The 24,092-nt window shown below is 38.5% G+C and overlaps 1 protein-coding gene and 1 long non-coding RNA gene across 7 annotated transcripts in view; one reads left to right on the plus strand and one right to left on the minus strand.

Annotated features, from left to right (window-relative positions):
* Nucleotides 1–257: 257 nt before the first annotated feature.
* LOC144060948 (uncharacterized) overlaps nt 258–24,092 on the minus strand; it is a 25,192-nt gene continuing 1,357 nt past the window's right edge. The window contains exons 1-4 of one of the 5 annotated variants that reach the window (XR_013296046.1): nt 8,041–8,922; nt 6,119–6,216; nt 541–2,211; nt 258–426 (exon numbers count right to left, since the gene is read on the minus strand). This is a non-coding gene — a long non-coding RNA (uncharacterized LOC144060948). Of the gene's footprint in view, nt 427–540; nt 2,212–6,112; nt 6,217–6,582; nt 7,419–8,040; nt 8,923–24,092 lie in introns of those variants that run through there. The other 4 variants (XR_013296045.1, XR_013296049.1, XR_013296047.1 and 1 more) reach the window with 4 other exon arrangements.
* Nucleotides 9,000–24,092, plus strand: part of LOC144060946 (interferon alpha/beta receptor 2-like) — a 35,097-nt gene continuing 20,004 nt past the window's right edge. Inside the window, exons 1-6 of one of the 2 annotated variants that reach the window (XM_077580919.1) lie at nt 9,000–9,483; nt 10,057–10,143; nt 11,193–11,313; nt 13,521–13,687; nt 18,716–18,882; nt 19,562–19,718. In XM_077580919.1, the coding sequence (XP_077437045.1) occupies nt 10,095–10,143; nt 11,193–11,313; nt 13,521–13,687; nt 18,716–18,882; nt 19,562–19,718 (661 nt within the window). In that variant the 5' untranslated portion in view covers nt 9,000–9,483; nt 10,057–10,094. The remainder of the gene's footprint in view (nt 9,484–10,056; nt 10,144–11,192; nt 11,314–13,520; nt 13,688–18,715; nt 18,883–19,561; nt 19,719–24,092) is intronic. The other variant, XM_077580918.1, reaches the window with a different exon arrangement.

The following is a 24,092-nucleotide window of genomic DNA, read 5'->3' on the forward strand; positions in this document are numbered from 1 at the left end:
AAAAAAAGTATCAAGTTCACTAGAGTGCATGAAATAATATAGTTTCACAAAAAGTTCGATTTCTACGTATTTTGGTCCAAAACAGAGCATTTGGGTGAAACTAACCAATTTTCTATTGCTGATTACTAAAAAACTGAATGGGGTAGAAACAAACTTTTTTTTCTGATGAAAGATGAGAGTTCAATATTTCATTTGGTAGTATCTGTGTTTCCATAGTCCAAACACAACATTTTCTGTGGACCTTGAAAGATCAGTCAAAATGCTCTAAATCAGCTGGCACCCACATGTTCTCTTTTCTGAAAATGGTTGGCAGTCAAAGAGTTAAGGAATACAGTGTAGTGCAAAGAATTCCATTCAATACAAACGCTCCACACTCTTCAAGCGTCACGACAGCTCCGCCACGCCGGCTACGCCCAGGATCATCAGCTGTTAAGACACATCACATCTGTCAGTTTGACAGCTTCTGAGGAAGGTGGCAGTCGTCGCCGAAACTTTTGCACCATTCTTTGTGAAAAGTACGAATAATTCTTTGTCCCTTACTTTGCTGAAGATCCGGTAGCTAAGGCGTTGGTCTTTCATCCTTCAAAAGATGGCGTTTTCCCTCAAAAGAAAGGCATGAAAATAGTTATTCTCCAAAGTGGCGTCATTTTACCGCTTTGCTATGCACTAAGTGTGTTTTGAATTCACGGATGCACTGTGCGAACGTACATTCGTATAGGAATAATACAGCGACGTAAAAAGGCTGCGTAGTGATCTGCCTATGTACGTAAAGGACTTTTCTACTGGAAAACTGACTATGCATGCACGAACACACATCGCTACGCGGACAGGGCTGGGAAAAGCACAGGAGCTGTGTGCCTTCAGAAGGATAATTTTTGCAGCATTTTTGCCTGCAGGCCAGACGAAGTAACAAGTTTAATTGAGGTATGAAACTCACCAAATGTTGTCAAATAAAAAAATAAAACAGCCAAACGGTTTAAACTTTCATTTCAGCCTGGGGTAGGCAGTGCCTACCTTGCCTATCCTGACCGCAACGTCACTGCGTTGTACCCGCGGCAGGGCATTAAAAAAAAATTATGGGGGGTAAGTACTTTGCGCCAGGGCTGGACTGGTACAAAAAAGTAAGCCCTGGCATTTTGACTTAGGCCCAGCCCGGCCCTAGCCTGGCCCGACTTTTGCCTAACATGTAGTTCTGCCACTGATGAGATGTTTCAGTTTGCTATGTATATTCGAAATGGATTAATGGACTTCTTCTTTTCCTTTTGGCTTTTCCCTTCAGGGGTCGCCACAGCAAATCAGTTGCCTCTATCTAGCCCTGTCCTCTGTATCCTCTGCTCTCACACCGACAACCTTCATGTCCTCTTTAACTACATACATGAACCTCCTGGTCTTCCTCTAGACCTCCTGCCTGGGATTTAGAAACTCAGCATCCTTCTGACAATATACTCTTTATCTCACCTCTGGACATGTACAAACCATCTCAGTCTGGCCTCTCTGACTTTATCTCCAAAGCCTCTAACATGTGCTGTCCCTCTGATGTACTCATTCCTGATTCTATCCATCCTGGTCACTCTCAAAGAGAACCTCAGCATCTTCATCTCTGCCACCTCCAGCTCTGCCTCCCTCCAACATCGCTGGTCTTACCAGTTTTATAAACCTTTCCTTTAACTTTAGCTGAAACTCTTCTATCACACATCACACCTGACACTTTTCTCCACCTGTTCCAGCCTGCCTGCACACATTTCTTCACTTCTTTTCCACACTCTCCATTGCTCTGGACTGTCTGACCCTAAATACTTAAACTGATCCACCTTCTTGGTCTCTTCTCCCTGTAACCCCACTCTTCCACTTGGGTCCCTCCCATTCACACACAGATACTCCGTCTAATACTAATCCACTCGGACACAAGCACTATTGAGACATAATTAAATTTAGAAAAACATGCATTCATTCACTACGGTTACATATACAGAATCAAAACAGTGCCTCCCAAAAAGGCAAGGAAAAAAAAAATATATATATATATTCCACAGTTAGATGAGGAGCGGCTCGGGGCTCCCGGCAGATGAGGGCCGGTGCAGCTGGGCTCCAGGTGGATAGCGCTTTCAGGCAAGGTCAGGAAGCTTCTGCCGGAGTTGTATTCTCGGCGCGTGATGAGGTCCGAGTTTCAGCTGCCCAATCCAGCTGCTGGGGTCGAGATCCGCTGCGTGCCTGAAAAAAAAATTGAGGGTGACTGGTCTAAAACTGTTACACATGACATAGGTCTTGCAACAGGACAATTACCCCAAAAGAATACACAGCTAACACACCCAAGAATGGCTAAGACCAAAACATTGGACAATCCTGAAGTGGCCTTGCATGAAACCTGATCTAAATCTTAATGAACATATGGAAAGAGCTGAAATATGCCATCTGGAGAAGTTTGCTAAATATCTGCTAAAGAGATGCATAAGTATCTCTGAAAGTTACACAAATTGTTTCTTATTAGTAATTGTCTAAAAAAAACGTACCGTCAGGCTTGTTTCATGAAGTTTTTATTTTATTTTATTTTATTTTATAAATCTGCCAAACCACAATTCAAAAGCAATGTCTGATTTTCGATGGTTAATATTCATTATTACTTTTTATTTATTTTTGGACACTTTCTATCAGATACTCAAAAAGGTTTTATTGGCTTTGTCAAGATTGTCTTCATTATTTATTTATTTATTCATTTACAATCATGAACGAAAAATGAATGGATGGATAAAAAAGCAGCCGGCTCGTGATGAATCGTTACAGAACACTTCAGGTGCTAAACTGTCGCTATCTACTGGTCAGTTTGAGAAATGCTGTAATCAAACAATTATGTTCACACCATTTCATTTGAAAGATTTTGGACAAGTACACTGTAAAGGAAGAACTCCATACTTATAGCTTGAAAGTAATTGGACAAAAAATGCAATTACTTTTTCATTTTTATAAAGTGTTATTTTGTCATATATATATATATACTGTGCTGCTCGAAAGTTTGTGAACCTCTTGAGCAATTTGGATTTTCCAATTGTTTCAACCTGATTTTGTTGTTCAATCTGAACCATTAGATTTTATATGAAATAACAGGTGTAGGTTTAGCATTTCAATGCATTGTTCTTTTTTTCATCAATCGTGTAGTCAAAACTAAATTAAAAAGAGTTTTTGGTCAGGTGCAAAAGTAAGTGACCCCTGAGCTGCATTGCTTAAAACAAGCAGTCAAGTAGGATAAGGTAGGACAAATTGGTAGCTAAACTAACCACTGAAATGGACCAATGAAATGAGAGGTTTAGCAAAGAAATTGTGCATCACTGACTGAAACAGAGACAAAACCACATCACTTTAGTCTTACCCAGGTGAACCCATACAGGTCAGTCATGCTGAGAGGAAGAGAAATCTCAGGAGACCTCAACTTTTGCTCAATAAAGAATGACAATATTATCATTGTTTTTTTTTCAATTCCATTATTTTCAATGTCAGCAATGTAGATTGGGGTATGACTAAACATTTAATAAAGTTATTTCAATATTTCATACAAAAAGTCTGACCATGCCTGCAGGCTTCACAAACTTTTGAGCAGCACTGTATACATATACAAATAAGTATTTCACCCCCTGGTGATTTTGTGAGTTTGACCCTTTACAAAGAAAGGAACGGTCTATAATTTTCATGGTAGGTTCATCTGAACAGTGAGAGACAGAATATTAAAAAAAATCCCAGGAAATCACATTATATTAATTTTAAACATTTATTTGTCTTTTATTGAGGAAAATAAGTATTTCACCCCCTAGCAAAACATGACTCAGTACTTGGTGGAGAAACCCTTGTTGGCAAGCACAGCGGTCAGACGTTTCTTGTAGTTGGTCACCAAGTTTGCGCAGATCCCAGGAGGGATTGTGGCCCACTCCTCTTTGCAGATCCTCTCCAAATCCTGAAGATTTCGAGGCTGTTGCTTGGCAACTCGAAGCTTCAGCTCCCTCCACAAGTTCTCTATAGGATTAAGGTCTGGAGACTGACTAGGCCACTCCATAACCTTAATGTGCTTCTTCTTGAGCCACTCCTTTGTTGCCTTTGCTGTATGTTTTGGGTCATTGTCATGCTGAAACACCCATCCACGACCCATTTTCAATATCCTGGCTGAGGGAAGGAGGTTCTCACCCAAGATTTCCCGGTACATGGCCCCATTCATCCTCCCCTCGATCCGGTGAAGTCGTCCTGTACCCTTAGCAGAGAAACAGCCCCAAAACATAATGTTTCCACCACCATGCTTGACGGTGGGGATGGTGTTCTTGGGGTCAAAGTCAGCTTTTTTCGCCCTCCAAACACGGCGAGTCGAGTTGATGCCAAAGAGCTCGATTTTAGTCTCATCTGACCACAGCACTTTCTCCCAAGCCTCCTCTGAATCATCCAGGTGCTCATTGGCAAACTTCAGACGGGCCTGTACATGTGCCTTCTTGAGCAGGGGGACCTTGCGGGCACTACAGGATTTCAATCCATTACGGCGTAGTGTGTTACCAATGGTCATCTTGGTGACTGTGGTCCCAGCTGCCTTGATATCATCAACAAGCTCCTGCCGTGTAGTTCTGGGTTGTTTCCTCACCTTTCTCATGATCCGGTTCACTCCACGAGGTGAGATCTTGCGTGGAGCACCAGACCAAGGGAGATTGATGGTCAATTGGTGTGTCTTCCATTTTCTAACTATCGCACCAACAGTTGACTCCTTTTCACCCAGCTGCTTGCTAATGGTCTTGTAGCCCATTCCAGCCTTGTGCAGGTCTACAATCTTGTCCCTGACGTCCTTAGACAGCTCTTTGGTCTTGCCCATTGTGGAGAGGTTGGAATCTGATGCATTGATTGATTCTGTGAACAGGTGTGTTTTTATACAGGTAACGGGAACTTAATTAGGAATACCAATTAAGTAAGAGGACTAATGTGTGTGCCTCCTGGTCACATGACCGGTCTGTGGGAGCCAGAATTCTTGCTGGTTGGTAGGGGGTGAAATACTTATTTTCCTCAATAAAAGACAAATAAATGTTTAAAATTAATATAATGTGATTTCCTGGGATTTTTTTTAATATTCTGTCTCTCACTGTTAAGATGAACCTACCATGAAAATTATAGACCGTTCCTTTCTTTGTAAAGGGTCAAACTCACAAAATCACCAGGGGGTGAAATACTTATTTTCCTCACTATGTACAGTAAGAGGACTAATGTGTGTGCCTCCTGGTCACATGACCGGTCTGTGGGAGCCAGAATTCTTGCTGGTTGGTAGGGGGTGAAATACTTATTTTCCTCAATAAAAGACAAATAAATGTTTAAAATTAATATAATGTGATTTCCTGGGATTTTTTTTAATATTCTGTCTCTCACTGTTAAGATGAACCTACCATGAAAATTATAGACCGTTCCTTTCTTTGTAAAGGGTCAAACTCACAAAATCACCAGGGGGTGAAATACTTATTTTCCTCACTATATACAGTATATATATATATATTATTTAGTTATAGTCACTGTCCCTTGTGCAAGCAGGATATGGCACACCTAAGGGCCACTATTGACATAACAAGACCATCAGAGTCCCGCGGACGAGACATATATGTGACTGTGCTGAACTATGTCCTAAATCATCTACCTTAGATGCAAACATTGTGTTTACCAATAAACTTACAACAAATGGGTTTTAAATGTTTATTTGTTGAACCCACGTACTGTACATCCAAACCTGGATATTTGTCTCGTAAAAATGTTCAACAGTACTTCTATCTAATTTCTCTCTGCTCTGCTATTTCTTTTTAAACAGAACAGAATAATCTAACAATTTGTACAAAACATCTAAGTTGTAGTTTAACCAAAGATAGACATTTAACAGAATTACACATTGTGCAATTCTTGGCCTAGATGAAAAGCCTCCATCAGAACTTGTTTGAATGGGTCATACTGTAGGACCGCATTTGTCTGTCAGGTCGCACAATAGTTTTGGCACATGCTGAAACAACCGGCTAAGAGACTTGGTGATGGCCAAAGTCTGCATTACAGTCATGGTTAAACTTGATGGTTACAGCAAAATCCTTCTTCTCAGAAGCTAGGAGTGGAATGTGACCTTGACCTGTGATCCACTGCAGAAACTTTGCAGGGGTGATCTTGAGCCATCCTTCTCATCTTCACCTGGGTTGTATGTGTCACCAACATGTCCCTTATCTTCGGCTATGAAGCAAATACATCAAAAAATAAAATTAAAATAAAAAAGTGTTATGTGACAAACATGACTTTTCCTTTATGGCAGAACACTTCCTGAATTGAAATTAGTGAATTAGACAGAGGTAACCTCACAAGCAGCCAGATTGATCATTGTGATTCACTCAAGGGAGTTCTTCACATTATCATATTCATCAATATCATATCATAGTGTAGCTCTCCCAGGATGTAGCATGAAGAACGACACGAGGTTTGCAAAACGTTATTCCTTGTCAACCCTTGAGAACTGAGTGTTAACATGGACATAAAGCAAATTGCATTCACAAACAAATAAAAGACAATTGTAACGACAAATAAATAAAAAGGCACACAGACCTCGGGCTAAATATGCTTCTTTGATTTGTTTGTTTCCTTCTTTCTTCTTCCTGTTAGTCAGTCAACAACATTTTATTTTTTATCTTTTAATTTTTTTGGGCGTGTTGCGCAGAGCTCATGAAGTTGTCGTCTGGCGTGTTGGCGAATGCACCTGTTAACTGGTGGCGGGTGGAAGTTGGAACCCTTACATTGGTTCCTAATAATAATCACCACTAGATGGCGTAGGATCACTAAGCAAATAATTATGGCAAACAACTAAATAGGGAATGTAATGACAACAAAGTATTCTCATAGTATTTGTGAACAAATACCGCAAGAATTCAGCTTGCTGGCAGAGGTACAGTGTTCCCTCGTTTTCTGCTGGGGTTAGGTTCCAAAAAATACCCGCAATAAATGAAATTAATCAAATCATAATTTTTTATAAAAGGCCAGAGTCCTGCAGGTTTTGGAGGTTTCCCTCCTCCAACATAAGCTGATTCCAATCAACAGGATCGTTATCAGGCTTGCTAATGAGCTGATCATATACCAGCTGTTGTTCGGCCCTCGAGGACCGCGTTTGCCCACCACTACCATAAGCGGTCAATTTTGGTCATTCAATATGCAAATTTGACAGTTTTTAAGTTCAGATGAGCAGGAAATATAAATATATATACTGCATACAAATATATACATATAACAATACAGATTTACTCTCCAACATCTAGGACTAGCTACTTACAATACATTAGCATTGTCATGTATTAAAAATACTGTTTGAACATTTATCCACAGACAAAAACAATGACAGACTTCAAAGGTCAACTTTAATTGTGCAAATCACACTTTAAATGGACAACCCAATCCCACAGTTGAAAAAGATAGATGACATTCACTGAAACATTTTGGAACATTTGAAATGGTGAGGCTTGATTATTACATAACAGCAAGGAATGAAGCTTTGTAAACACTCAGGTTAAAAATACCATGTGTGCAGGTTTGACCAGATGGAGCTCTATTGACGTGTGTCAAATGCCTCAAGGCAGTGTATCAATTTAGGGCAATTGTCTCAAAAGTGGTTCATTGTTTTGGAAAGCCTCGGTTTCTCCATCCCGAGGATTTAGGCTTATAGAGTTTAACATCACATCAACAGTGCGCTCGCTAAAGTCTCCCCGCACCGGAAGTTTCAGTGCCTCAGATGTCGAATGCAGACATGCTGCGTACATACAGTCCAATTTTGACACTTGTTGTCACCTGAAAATGACACCATGTGTGCTCAGGGTAGAAAATCATCAAAGAAAAAAAGAAAAGAAAAAGACATGTAAAAAAGAGATCAAATTCAAAAATCAAATCAAATTAAATTAAATTTTTTAAAAAATGAAAACAAATTGCCTGTTATTTTGTAAAGAGAACTTTCTGGGCGGGTCAGTCCCGCTGTGTGTGGCTGGTATGGAAGGTGGAAATAATTATTTGTAGAATCACCTGATTTCGGCATCTGTCAGTCACGATGAGTTTCGATGACATGATGCGAGTTGGTAAAAAAATAGGTGGATAGCTAGTGGATGTTCCATCGATGTCGTCTAAAATACTAATACTAATACTAAAATAAAACCAAACGTGGAAAAAAAAAGACAACAAAAAAAAACATGACAAAGCCTCAAATAGACATGATAGACTTGTTTTCAGTCCAGGCCAGGGGGAAAAAAATTGGGGAAGTGGGGGACCCCCCTATTTTTTTTTTTTTTTTTTTTTGCATCAGGCCCTCTCAGTCAGCATGGTGTTACGCCACTGGCTCAGGGCTCACGTAACACATGGCTCAGTTTGAGAACGTCACATGACCAAAGCCAGAAAACAAGCGAGTAGTGATTGGTTGTTACCTGAGCTCTAAGCACCTGAGATGTCATTTTCAGTTGACAGCAAGTGGCAAAATGTGTTTTTGAAGATATTAATTGCACATTAAATATAATGAAGTTATCAAATTAATTCTAGACAAAATATTAACTTTGTATTGCGGAAAATGTCTAAATGAGTCAAGTATTGACCCCAAACTCAATTGATTAAAATCCAACTGGTTTGATACGCCTCAAAAGGATACGGTACAATAAGCGAAGTATGCATCTCGACTGCACGGTGCATTATGGGTAGCGGCGTGGCGCATTGTGGGTAGGCTAAACTACCATACGGTCATTGAAAATGAATTGGATCCAATGGAATGAGCTCTGATTTCTAACATTTCAACCGCTGGAAAGTTGCTGTTTTTTATTTGATGTATTTTAAACATGCATAGCATGTGGTTTGCTGACTTCGGAGGTTGACTTGCAAGCTTTACGGTGTACAGTTATGCAAAGACTGTCACCACTCTAATCTTCGCCATTCAAATGACGATTAGTTGGTAGTCTCGCTTTTGTTTCCACGCATGCGCAAACGTAATGCGCACTTCGCTTATTAAAACTGAGTTGTGTCGACATTTTCCTTTTCACCCACGTGTGGTTACTGATTCCGCTTTAAAAAAAAAATAGGCTACATGGAAACCACAGCGTGACAGCACTACCAAACTGAAAACGAAAGTAGAGAGGGAGGGGAGAGAGAGAGAGAAAGAGAGAGAGAGAGAAGAAAAAATAACCTAATGCATTTTAGCCGACCCGGTGGTGTTTTGTTTCTCCCCACAATGAATATTTCGTATTTGCGCCATACATGTGCCATAAACTTTTACTTTGAAAGCTAAACAGGACGTGGTTTTGATTAGGGAAAGAGAGAAGGTTGGTTTACGTTTCTCGGAAGCGACTGCGTGACAAGCGGGGACTTTTAGCTCAGCAATGAACTATGGACATTATAGTCTTGAAGAATTGAATGGCTGGAATTGAAAATAATTATGGTTTACTAGTCGGAACGACGGAGAGAGCAAGTTGGATGTCAGGAAATCTGGTGAGCTAACAAGAACAACACTTACATGAAACCATTATTATATACAGTACTTCTCGAAAGACGATTCCAGTGAGGTAATTATCATTTTTCTGTGACAATAGAAATCCATGACTCTTTAAAAGCAGTGACGCACCCATTTCCGGCCATCGTCTCAATGCAAAGTCAATAGAAGTAGTCTAGAGTAGGTAATCACCTTTTTTGTACAATCCGTGTTTCATACTTCCATAACTTGATTCTACTGTATCCTATTTTCAATACTGTCATGAATGTTGTGAAAATAAGGCATATATATATATATATATATATATATATATATATATATATATATATATATATATATATATATATATATATAAGTGTGTGTGTGTTTATCTGATTAAACGATTACAATCGTTAGTTGCAGCCTTAATTCATAGTGGTAAGATGAAAAACGTGACCACGGTGAGACACGAAAAACAACGGCTCCATCGAAAAGTATCCCACATTATTGTGGTATTACACAGAGAAAAAGTATTGCAAGACTGTATCATGTTGAATATTGTGATTTACTTTTTTTCCCCTACACTTGTACAGTTTAAAGAATGACTACGATAGCCTAAGTATATGGCAAGATGAATTGGGTGTCTCGTTCTCTAAATGTGATGTTCCTGCTTGATTCTGGTGAGTAAAACAATTTTTTCTGAGAGCACCAACACACCAATATACGACGGTGTATTAGGGCCACGTATAAATATTTTCGGGGGGAGGGGCATGTTATGGTGTGGCGTAATATTCTGAGAAAAAAACTTGCAAATTTGCCACTTTATAAAGTCGCAAATAAGGTGGCAAATTTGCGAGAACTCAGAAACTTCCGACAAGTTCAGTAGCGTAGCTATAGTCTAATGTGAGGATTCGTTTAGAAAATGAAAAGGCAGGATGGAGACGGATTCATTCTTAATTTAAACTTTACTCATAATCATAAACAGCAGCTTGAGCGACAACACTTCCTGATACCCTATCAGCTGACTATACACTAACTAATCAGAAGCTAGCATACTTTAGGAAAATGCAAGTGAATAACTCAGAGCAGCATATTCGACACATAAACTTAACTACTTGTACAAAAAATACCAAAATGTATGAATGTTTAAATAATAATTCAGGAAACATAAATGTTCAAGTAAATATAAATTTTAACCAATTAACTTAAACACTTGATCCTCAGGGTGTGGACGTTCGCAAAGCTAGGCGTCTTTGTCGCTGGCCTTACCCAACGCTTCAAAGAGCGAATGCTTAACATCTTATGGTTAAAAGCCATTACTATCGCCTTATTTGAAAACCCGACCGAAAAGTATTGGCACAAACATCCGAGTAGTACGCTACGTGTATTTCTTTTTTTTGTATTTCTGTATTACTTTTTTTCTCGCAAATGTGTCACTTTATAAACTCGCAAATTTGACACTTTATAGTCGCAAATTTGACACTTCATAAACTCACAAATTTCCGAGTTTTTTTCTCGCAAATTTGACACTTTATAACGTCGCAAATTTACGATTTTTTTCTTGGAATATTGCCCCACCCTCTAAATAAATATTATATATATATTATACATTTATAAGTGGCCCTAACACGCCGTCGTACCAATAAAAATCATGATGGTGCTGCTTTTTTTGTGTGTTTTTGCAACCCGTTCTGAAACACTAACATGGCCATCATTCTGTTTTTCACAGTGCTTGGTACACTCCCTGCGCCATCTAATCTGTCTGTTAAATCAGTTAACTTCTTTCACATCCTGTATTGGGATCCTGGGCCTGCCACCCCACCGGGTGCACAGTACAAGGTCTTTTCGAGGTAAATTCTCCATTAATCATATATTATAACAATCAAAGAACAACTAAGACACAGGCTTTCAATGGAGTTTGAAAGTCATTTAAGTATTTCATTTAGATACGCTCACTCTTTCTCTTTGTATTGCCAGAAAGCATTTGATGGAAAAAATTGTTATTTGGTCTGTCATTTTTGTATCATTATCTCTATTACACATTCCATTTACCATTAATAGTTTGAACAGACTTTAAGGAGAAAGTTTAACCATCCAGAAATTATATGTTCTATGCAGCCCCACTAGTCTAACCTAGGATTGTCACGATACAAAAATTTCTAACTCAATATTGAGAAAATACTCAATAGCGTTTTCGATACCATGGAGATAAAAAAAGACAAATATTTTAAAAATGCATAGAAAAATATTTTTACTAACATAACTGCAAATAGGGCGACACGGTGGCTGACTGGTTAGCACCTCCGCATCCCAGTGCAGAGGACGTGAGATCGAGTCCGGGCTTCGGCCTTCCTGGGTGGAGTTTGCATGTTCTCCCCGTGCTTGCGTGGGTTTTCTCCGGGTACTCCGATTTCCTCCCACATTCCAAAGACATGCATGTCAGGTTAATTGAACTCTCCAAGTTGTCCATAGGTGTGATTGTAAGTGTGGATGGTTGTTCGTCTCTGTGTGCCCTGCGATTGGCTGGCAACCAGTTCAGGGTCTACCCTGCCTACTGCCCGAAACCAGCTGGGATAGGCTCCAGCGCCCCTCGCGACCCTTGTGAGGAAAAGCGGTTAAGAAAATGGATGGATGGATAACTGCAAATAAATAATCAAGTAAGTAGCGTTATTAATAATTAGAAAAGGAAAAAAATAAGATTTTTTTTCACATGCAAATTAATTTCTCATTAATCTTTGATCTCTCAGTGGATCAAAAAATGTTGAAGACGTCCTCATAACATTAAATGTCAAAAGAATTAATACATTATTGCTCTTCAAATTTGGTGGGAAAAATATGTAGATAAAAAAGCAATTTTTATCAAGCGATTAATCGTGGTTAATCAAAATTCTAATATGTGATTAATCTGATTTAAAAATTTAATCGACAGCTCTATTTTTTACAAAAAGAACATACACTATTCTTTTATGCTCAACTAAAGTAAACTAATGAGCATATTTCCACGTCAAAAAACTCGTCTTGCACTTGCCTTGACTCTCCATGACTGCCGAATCCAATACCCACAATGTCTTCTTCGTTAGCATGGCAGCGGCAATCCATTGTAAACAGGAAGTAGTACAGTATACAGCAGCATCCATTCATTATTTTATTCTGAACCGCGTATCCTCACACAATTAAATCATTAAATTAAATAATTGATCAAGTAACTGACTAATGCACCATATTGTAACTGTAATTGATTTACTGTATTTAAAAAAGTAACGCGTTAGAGTTTTAGTTATTGTAAAAAGCAACAAATTTATAATAAATTGTTACTAACGAGTTACTGCCCAACACTGGTGAGGACTATATTCCGGGTTTTTATTATCATTGTGGGGACCACAGGTACTTTGTGGGGACATTTTGGCCGTTCCTCACAACTCAAGACCTCTTTTTGAGGGTCAAGACTCGGTTTTAGAGTTTAGGTTTGAATTGGGTTTTGGTTAGGGTTTTCCTTTTTGAGTTTTAGTGGATGCTGGTATGGTGGATCTGACATGCATGAGAACCTCCGCCCCCCAAAAAGGGGGGGGGGGGGTCATCGACCTCGGCCCGACGAGGCAAGCATAACACCCCATACCACGGCAGCATTTGAGCACGACCCCCTGAGCCCCACAGGAGCCACTGGCCGCAGAATCAATCCGGGAGCCCGGAGTGAACTGCGCCGACGCGGCCGACACCCCGGGCCAGACGCAGTAGAATGGGGCACAGCAGGCCCACAGCCCCCCGCTGTCCCAACAACCTACATGCCCGCTCACCCACACCCACCACCCATGTGTGACTCTGGCCAATCACAGGCAGTGAGTGATGGGGAAGGAAGGCATTCTTTCAGTGGAGCACGGATATTTCTATCTATCAGTGTTATATTTGTGTCTGGAAAAAAATCTAATATCTGTTCCGGATACTCGTGTTGTACGGATATCTGTCCCACGTGTATTATTTACTGATGAATTGTTGTAATGTTGAGGTAAACCACAGCACAAGAAGAATGCATTAAAATGATAAAATTGTCTTTGTGCAGGTTAAGTGGAAAAAAGGAGAAAAAAGCACAGAATGACTACCCAACAACTGCAACATCGTTCCAGCTGAAGTTGGACAATTATAAATATTATTTTACTGTCCAAGCATTCAACGATGGAACCTGGTCTCCGGCATCTGAAGAAGTCTCCTTCACTCCGTTTGAACAAAGTACGTCAGTGTGAACCTTTTTTGCATGTAAAATTTTGTATCAATCAAATCTACATTTCAGGATTATTTGGTCATAATTTTAACATTATTTGAATACATAATATTCAATAGGGAGTGGATATTTCCAATAAAATACAATTTCATACATATTAGGGCTGAAATAATTATGGAAAATAATTCATTGTGATTTTTTTCCCCCCTATAAATAGTGATATGCGATTATTTTTTTCAAGATCCTTTTTGATATTTTTTTTTACCCAACAAGCAATTAATTCTAATTCATTACAATTAACAATATCTGACGTTATTATATATTACAAGATAGTAAGATAAAGGCTAATGGGAGTCTTCATTAAGATGAAAGCCTGTTTATTTTTTACAATTACAGATTTAAGATTACTAAGTACTTTGACATCTAGTCTTGTGACTCTTGTCATCATTCATCATGACATCTGCCACACAAGTTTGGCATTTTACTGTAAATCAGTAACTCTAATCAGAATCAGAATCAGAATCCTTTTATTGTCATCATACACATAGCAGAGAGCAGAGATTACAGCAGCTACCACTGAAAACGGTGATCAAGTCGTTTGGTTTGGTTGGTTTATGGTTTTATTGAACATATAAACATAAAGAAAACACAAAACACATTACAAGTATGAAAATATAAGTTGAAGTAAAAAAGAAAAAAAAGAATAGGAAGAAAGAAAATAGTTTATATGTTCAAAAAGAGTAGGAGGAAGTTATTCGTTATTCGTTTTATGTAGATACAATGATAAGGTTAATGTATTTCAACAAAAGAAAATGTATAAACTTAGTCACATATACAAGTGCACTTTAACATACGCACATTTGCCAGCAACGTATGTATATGAAATTCATAGGCATATACCATAATACATTTATGAATCATATACTCATATATACAATTTTCATTACACTCATACCGATACATCCAAAGAAATTACAGCATAAATAAAATTTTAACAGCTCATGCCTGATTTAAAATTTTTTTTTTAACTTTGCTTTTAAACAATTTTTTTTAATTCAGCAAGTGACTGACATCTTTTCTGATCAGTTCCAAAATTATTCCACAAATTAACACCTTTTACAGAAACACACCTTTGCGTAATATTTGTTCTTGTTTAAAAAAAAATTGTAGACACTTGTACCCCTTATGTCAGAGGTGGGCAATCTCGGTCCTCGAGGGCCGGTGTCCTGCAGGTTTTGGAGGTTTCTCACTTCCAACCCAAGCTGATTCCAATCGACAGGGTCGTTATCAGGCTTATGCAGAGCTTGCTGATGAACTGATCATATATCAGCTGTGTTGGAGAAGGGCAACATGCAAAACCTGCAGGACTTCGGCCCTCGATGCCCACCTCTGCCTTATGTTATAAGGACTCTCTCTAATTTCAAACAGCTTCTGAGTACTGTGGCAGAGTAGATTTCTGTGTACTTTATACATTATTTGTGCTATTTTAAATTTAACTAAGTCGTAAAATTTCATTGTATTTGATTTAATAAATAGAGAATGAGTTGGTTCTGTATATTTTGATCAATTAATAATTCCTCTGGCTCTTTTTTGCAGTTTGAAAACAGGATCGGTATTTGTTTTATGTGTTTCCCCAGATTTCCACACAATAGGTCAGATATGGTAATAATAATGAACAATATAATGTGTATAATGATTTCTTATTCAGGACATCCTTAGTTTTAGAGAGTATCTCTATAATTTTTTTAATTTTCCTTTTGACATTATCTGTATGTGACTTCCAACATAATTTTTCATCAATAACTACTCCAAGAAATTTATTTTCATACACTCTTTCTATTTCAATTGAATTTAACATAATTCGGACGTGTGGTTTGTCTTGTACCAAAAACTATAAACTTTGTTTAGTTTAGTGATAATTTGTTCATGTCAAACCATTTTTTTAATGAGTTTAATTCATACTCTACAGTAGTCAGAAGCTACTTCAGGCTCTCTCCTGAACAGTAGAGCGTTGTGTCATCGGCGAATAAGACACTTTTGAATATTTTTGAGACACAACAGATATCATTTATGTACAATATAAATAATTTAGGGCCTAGCAAAGACCCTTGGGGGACTCCATGAGTAATCATCAAGTGTTTTGATTGTGTATTGTGAAATTGTAAGTACTGATATCTATTATCCAAATAACTTTTCATCCATTTATATGCCAAACCTCTTATGCCATATCTTTCTAATTTATTCATTCGTATAGAATGATCTATAGTATCAAATACTTTTTTTGGATCTATAAAAAATTCCAACAGTAATTTTTTTTATTATCTATGTTAGTAGATATTGCTTCTATGAGTTCCTTGACTGCCATTGAGGTGGTCTGTTTTTCCTCTAAACCCTTATTGATTTTCACTTAAAAGCTTATGTTTTTCAATAAAAGTGTCCAGTCTTTATGAAAATAATTTTTCTAGAATTGTTTTATTTAATAAAAAAAAATCTACAAATTAAAAAAAAAAAACTGTGCAAATATAAAAACTTTTATCGTCCTGTGTTTTTTCTTTTTTAAGACAAAAAAAGGTTGTGCTTTACTTTGACTAGTTTCGGCGGCGACTACCGCCTTCCTCAGAAGCTGCAAAACTGAACATCAGCTAATAAGACACGTCACAACTGTCAGTTTGACAGCTTCTGAGGAAGACGGCAGTCGTCGCCGAAACTAGTTAAGGTAAAGCACAACCGTTTTTTGTCTTAAAAAAGAAAAAACACAGGACGATATAGATTTGTAGACAAGATGACTTTTTGCCATAAAAACTTTTAGGAAAAAGAGACAAATGCAAAAAGAGCATAGAGATTGTCAAAGAACATAAGTATACAAAGTATTGCACATAGATATTAAAGTATTGCACATTGTATGTGTAGAAAACTATATAAATATAAGTATATACAGTATATGTTTTGTATATAAATATATTGCACATTGTAATGGATGAATATTACACATTGTAATGGAAGAATATTGTAAAGTAGTAGTTTGTCAGTATATACAATATGTGAGGTTTAACAGAAATATTGTACTTAGGATGGAAATACAGTAGCAGCAAGAGTCAGAGGGAGGAGTTTAGTGTCCTGACAGCCCACGGATAAAAACTATTTCTTAGGCTACGTTCACACTGCAGGTCTTAATGTTTAATTCCGATTTTTCTGGGTGAAATCCGTTTTTTTCTAGTAAGCGTTCACATTACCTATTAATTGCGACCTCAGTCTGGTCTGCTGTGTGGACATAATGCGTCCCCAAGGAAGATACGTCACTCACAACGCTGCGGAAGTAAATACGTATGGACTTTTATAAGTATGTTGTCGGGGCTCATATTTTTACCATTAAAGAAGTTAAAATCGTTCTTCATCGAAAATCGATTCTGAATCAAATCACAGACCCAAAAATCAGATCTGATCAGCACACCCACGAAGGCCTATGCCCAGTACACCATCCGGGCCAGCAGCTTTCTTCGGGTTGACTCCTCTCACCTGATGTTGCTGGAAAGACAGAGCATGTTGGCTGGCAATCCATAGCACAGATTATAGCAATAATGCTAACAGTTCTGTGGCTTTACCACTTCAACATACTGTATTTCAATAGGGCCGTGCCCAAAAAAATAAATTCTCATAAGAATCGCAATTCTCATTTATACTAAGATTCAGAATCGCTATAAAATGTCCCAAAATCAATTTTATTTAAATTATTTTATACTGTCTTCCCCTTGTTTGTGTGTGCCTTTATTGGTTCATGTTGTACAAAATTTGGCCGTTTTTGTATGAATAGACCTTCTCTTGAATGATAAAAATGCCGCGAGTAACACGCTAATTATGATAATAATAATTGTTGGCGTGTCAATGGCGCTTTCCATTGTGCGTTAGCCTTGAACCAGCTACGTTTGGCAAACAAGCTAAAGAAAGTGTTAGCATTTAAGTGTGCACGTTGTGTAATTGTCTTTGTTTTGTGTATTCCGATTTACAATTAACCTCAACTGGAGTGTAATAAATTACTTGATACTGTAACAATAGTATTGTTAGTTTGAGTTCATGTTCCTTGGTGGACTGATTATAGTTAGGGAACACACTACAGGAAGTGAGGTAGACGTACTGTACATTGTTGAGTTATGCAAAACAAAAAATACAAGTAAGCAAGTCACTGCTTTAACCGTCCACTGTGTATGGTCAGTGAGAACAAATACCAGCATTGGACTCTTTGAGGGACTGTTCGCTGTCTGCTAAACTCTACTGCTCAATCAGAGCAGAGTATACTGGTGCTCATCAAATAATTAGGATATCGTCAATAAATGTAATAATTTCTGTAATTCCATTCAAAAAATCTAACTTTCACGGATTATAGATTCAAGGACCCACAATTTAAGTATTTATTTGTTTATTTTCACATTATTTTATAGATGTCCTTTTTTGTTTTGGGTCTGGTGGCCCTCATTTTCCTCTTGATAGCACTAGATAGATAGCACAAGAGGAAAACAAGGGCCACAATATATACGTATATATATATATATACATAAAAACAAGATAGAAAATTCTATGTGTGTGGGGGGGTGTTTTTTTTTTTTTTTTTTTTACTGCAATGGGAAACTTGATTAAAAATTTTGCGTCAATTAAAAGATGATTTGCCATTTGCTGTGGCCCGACAATAATGTTGATAAATTCATAGATATTCTCAAAATCAAATACATTTGGCTACATACATAAATAAGAATGATTTGATGGTTCAGTTCAACATTTCGCCGCAAACTTTACTTTGGAATTTAATATTTGTGGAGTTTTTATCATGTCTTTGATATTTAAGAAGAATTGAAGTGCCATAAGTAATCGATATCGGAGGCAATTGAACTGATCCAAAACAAACTGAACTGCAGTGAATCGAAATCGAATCAATTGAGGAAATTAGAATCTATACCCAGCCCTAATGAAAAGGCGTTCATTGTTTTTGCAAGAGGAGCAAAAAAGCAATTAATAATATCTATATCTTTTCTTATTGTTCCTAGCTAAAATAGGTCCTCCAAATGTAACGGTGACTGAATGTGGCAACTGCATTCAAATCAACATATCCCTGCCCGAGGCTGACAAAAGCTCAGGAATTGCAAACAATGACATCATGGCTTTCTACAAATCAAACTTCAGAGTCTTGTTGAAGAAATCTAACAAAATTGAGGTAAGGGATCCAACTCACAGAAGTCAAATTATAACTTGCATTTGGTTAACCAAATCTTTGTTTGATTTAGTCACTATTCAGATCAGATAAAAGAAAAAAAATAACCAGCACAGAGAGACTGTATCTTGCAAAGTGCATTTTCTATATTCTCTAAGACTCTTAAAAGGTCCTGTTATGTGTAAATAGTATGTTTGCTGAATTGAGTATAGTTGTACTACTGCTTGTTTAAAAGGTGCTTGTACAGCACCTTGGCAAGACTGGTGTTTACTTTGAATATTTAGTGAGCCCTATATTTGTAATAATCATTGAAAAGGCTGCACAGGTTGCAGTAATTGATGACAAATATGCTGAGAGGTACAATTACTACTCAGTAAAACAGTGACCTCGGCCAAGACTTGAACAATCCTAATTTTAAATTGTAGACAGGTGTACACACCCTCTATCATGCTGGAAGTTTGTGTTTATGATCCATGCATAATATACAGAAAAAAATAAGGGAAATATGAATAATTGCACTGAAAACTAGGCAGACTAGATAACGGGATAGGGAAATGTTATCCATGTCTATGCATACAATCAAGACAAAAAATTATTATGTAATAGATATAGAAATAATTGTACACCATGAGTATATTTTTCACTTGTACATTCACTTGATCTAATTCTGTTTGATCTGCAGGGGGTTTACAAAACTGCAGACAGGAGTATTACAATTAACGACTTGGAGAAAGGCAAACAGTACTGTGTACAGATTAAAACTGAGATTGCCATGAACAAAAATACTGAGCCATCACCCTGGGTATGCACCTTCACAAATATTGCAGATTCAAGCAGAGGTAAGGTGAACAATAAATGCTGTCAAATTTGTAAATTGGGGCTTTTGTTGACACAGTGGAATCTCCAAGTAATGCCCCATAAGGGCATCGTACAGTTTTGGAAACTGGAATTTTTTATTTTTTTAATGTGCCTCAGTAGTCAAAAGAGGTTACGTATTGTTACATATTGTAGTTTTGCAACCTCTATCGGCTATGTTAAATGCCGAAAAAATACAAAACTGAGACTCAAACTCGGATTGTCTGGTCGAAAGACTGACATCTAGCTTACTGCGCTAACAGTCCAGTAATGAATGATCTTAGTGTTCATAGTGTTGATATGTATGTCAATCCGCCGTCACAGACTAATGGTTGAAGTTAGGATGAGGCTTTCAGTGAGGTTGTACAGTACACGTTACGTCTTTATATGAGACACTAATGGTTGAGATTAGGAAAAGGCACAGTGAGGTTGTAGACTGTTAGAAAACATGTAGTCAACACTAAAACAACCACTGGACGTCTTTACATGGGACACTAATGGTTGAGATTAGGGAAAGTCACAGTGAGGTTGTAGACTGTTAGAAAACATGTAGACAACACTAAAACAATCACTGGACAAATATATCAGTCAGATAAACACTCGTCATCTGACCAGACGGACCGGGTTTGAGTTTTACTTTTGTATTTTTGCACTATTTAACATGGCCGATAAAGGTTGCTAAACTAAAATACGTAACACTAGGTCGTAATTTGAAACCTTTTCAAAACGACCCATGTGGTCGTATTTGTTGGAGGACTGTCTCGAGCACAACATGTGTTTGTCTTTGTTTTATTTGTACTTAAACGTCGAGCAACATTCACGGCCATGTCCGGCAAGACTAGGCCGAAACCAATGGCAGCGAACTCTCCTGAGGCATGTCCTCCCCCAAGGACCCTCTGGATCTGGCCGTCGCTAACATAATGGAGCCCATCAAAGCCTCCAAAAAATCTGTCTTGGCCAAGGTAGGATACATGGTGGCTGCGCTCTCAACGGACCTGCATACTAAGATAGAAAGTCTCTCCAAAGAGCTGCGCAGAGAAATTGCTAAAGCTAAACACAAATTCTTGGACAGTGCTAATCAGGAGCTAAAGCTACATGCTACATCGATCCGCGGCTTGGAAGACGGGGCTAATGTTTACTCCGACCGGGTGGTTTAGCTTGAAACAGCTTGCAATATTGTCATCTCAAGTCAAACATCTGACAGCCAAGACAGATAATATAGAGTAAAGACAACGCAGGGACAACTGACAACGCAGGGACAACTGCCGCATTCTCGGGAGTGGACGAAAGTTTTGGAGCTGTGCGCATGAACCAATCGGTGGCCAAACTGTTGGACGCGCTGTGTTTGGATTGTACTCCGAAACTTGACCGGCCCCACAGGAGTTTACAGCCGAAACCCAAACAGGAGGATCCCCTGTGGCTGATTGTTGTTAAATTCCAGTACTTTTAGAAGAAGATGGATGTCCTGAGAAAAGCGGCAAACAAACACCGCATCCACCATGACAACAAGCGGATCTTTATCTTCCCAGACTAAACGACTGCTGTGAGGAAGCGACGAGCTACTTTCAAAGAAGTTAGGGAGTTGCTGAGCCGCTGCCCTAACACCAGGTTTGGGCTATTATTTCCCGCAGCGTTGAAAATCACGGCCCCAAATGGTGAGCAAAGAGTTTTTGTTAACTCGAAGCAAAGGATTCGTTTCAGAGATACTTGCAGCCGGCTACATTTTAGGGGCGCACACTGTAAAAATCAACTTGCAAATTAAATATTCACATTTTTACGGTATTACTTAGAGCTGGGCGATATGACAATATATATCACAAAGGCAACAGAAATGATTTTATCGTGCAACTTATGTCCTATTGTTTCCATTGTCACTTGTCTTCTTGTAATTGTAGATTGGCCCTCACCGGGGAACTTAAATATAGTTGGGGAAAATATATTTTAATAGCATAATCTTGGCTAAAATAACCAGATTTAATGTAAGTACACACCTCAATTAAATGCATAGTAGCAAGTGTTTTTTTAGGGATGCACGATAATATTGGCCAATTAGACGTCATACAGATAAACCAGATAATAAAGAAATACGCCAATAATACCAGACTTGCCGTGTTAGTCCATCGGTTGTGGTTGTGGCTCAAGTTGTGCCCAACTCCTCAACCCCTCACCTCTCCTCTGGTAGTGTCGTATCTTTGGTTTGTGATGTCATAATGTGCGCGACCTCATGTTCACAGAAGATGATGAAGATGCATCATGGTAGTCACTAGTGTGGGCTTTCTTTACTGCTTCTCCCCAAAATGTGTTAGCCTCAGTTTTTTTTATGCATTTTTAAAACATGAGTGTTTTGTTGTGGCAAATTTAAAATAAGTTACTGGTTGTCTTTCAGCTTCATGGTAAGGGTGCAACGGTTTCAGATTTTGGTGTATGTCTGAAACAAAAAAAAAAGCGGTTTTGTGGTTACTCTTATAGACCAAAAAATTACATCAGCATTTCTTGAAAATGTTTATTTTTTAACAAGAATAAATAACTGAAAATAATAAAGTTGCTGCCTTTTAAAACAAATACAACAGATTAGACATAAGATGTGTTTCCATTACCCCCAGTTTTGCGCAAAAGCAAGCTGGTAATGGAAACACATGATTTTTGAAAAACTCTGAAATATCGCAAAAAGGTTTTTACGCGCTCATGAGGTGGTTTTTGAAACGTGTCAAAATAGAGGTATTTCGTAAAAGTGTAATGGAAAAACTTTTTTGCGCATTCCCTGTAGTAATGTGACCACCGTCCGGTCATGGAGGAAAGGTAGTAAACATGGATGCGCTTTCATGTCTGAGCTTCCCATGAGAAATGGCCGTTACCCCAGGCAACGAGCAATCAAGCGACATACGGCGCATGTCCTCGTTGAAATCCATCCGTCTGCACCATAACACAAGTTTATAAGCACACTCACACACAACACCAACACTAAATGCCCAAACCTGCTCGATGAGGGTAGAGAGATGTTTTAAAAGTAATCTTAACAACTCCGGGCGTCCGTTTTCCGTAAAATTCATGAGCACCGCTCGGTTCAGCCTCCGCTTTCCCCACGTCCACTCAACCTGGTGCAGGCCAGGCCACCTCAGAACCCTACCCACAGCCATCGGGTATGCAACTCTCCCCGCGCAGCGTTCAAAGCTGAGCCCTGTGTTGTTGTGTGCCCACTAAATGGGCCGTGTGGAAACAGAAGAGCTATAAACTATGCCGCATGCCGCATTTTGCGCCGCACGTGATTTTAAACTGACTGACTGTTGTGAGTGGAAATAACCGGTGTTGTTGAACAGCTGCGGTTATTTAATCCTGAGGTTTAAAAACCACAGTTAATCGGAAAACCGGTTAATAGTCGCACCCCTACTTCATGGTGCTTTACACAATGTTTCAATCTACATGTACATGTTAGACTTATAGTAGGACTCAAAGGTATATTTGTCATTGGCACTTTCTAAATTATTGGTTTATCGGTATTGGTTGAAAATAGCGCATTATCGTGCGTCCTATTTTTTTTTTATCAGGGGTCATTCAAGGTTCCAAAATGACCGATACAATATGATCGACTGATATGTTCAGGAGGTTGGATCCCAAAAGACGCAGACACAAATAACAGTGCTGGCAATTATTTATTCGTATAACAAAGTTTACACTGAAAGTGCTGCAACCATCAAGGTGGGACGCAACCACAATGAGAACAAAGGCGCATGCATCAACCAGAGTGCCCAGTAAATCATGAACTAAATGGCTTACGCAAAAAAGGAGTACAAGACAATGCTGACACTAACGTAATCACGACTAGACGAGGCAGCGGAAACTATATACACTTCTAGTGTGACGTCACGATTGAGTGCCTTCTCTTTGCTTGAGGACAGAGCGTCAATGTGAGTGAATCAGTGTGACCTAGAAAATAGGTCAAACAGTTGATAAATCAGCTGATGCTCTAATGGCTCAAAGATAGATGAGATAATTTTTTCGGCTGCCGGCAGTGATTCTAAACCAGGCGGAAGACAGTGAGGAGTTGAGTGAAAGACGAGCACGGTGGCTAGCGAACCTACGACGCAACTGCTTTGCACGCACAAAAAGTATGAGGATATGCTCAGACCATTTTATATCGGGTAGTTTTTGTCTTTTTCATATACAGTACAGTGGATCATAACATTAACCTCTGATTGTAAATTCCAGGCAGACGTGATGAATGTGCCTTACTATATTTAGTGAAACAATCATTCATACATATTTTTTTGCATAAGTATTCAAGTAATTCTGAACAAAAAGTTAATAAGTTAAACACGATTATCGCAACACTAACTCAGGCTTGATCTCTGCTGAGGAAT

The sequence above is a fragment of the Vanacampus margaritifer genome, chromosome 11, assembly GCF_051991255.1.
Source record: "Vanacampus margaritifer isolate UIUO_Vmar chromosome 11, RoL_Vmar_1.0, whole genome shotgun sequence".
Lineage (NCBI taxonomy): Eukaryota > Metazoa > Chordata > Actinopteri > Syngnathiformes > Syngnathidae > Vanacampus > Vanacampus margaritifer.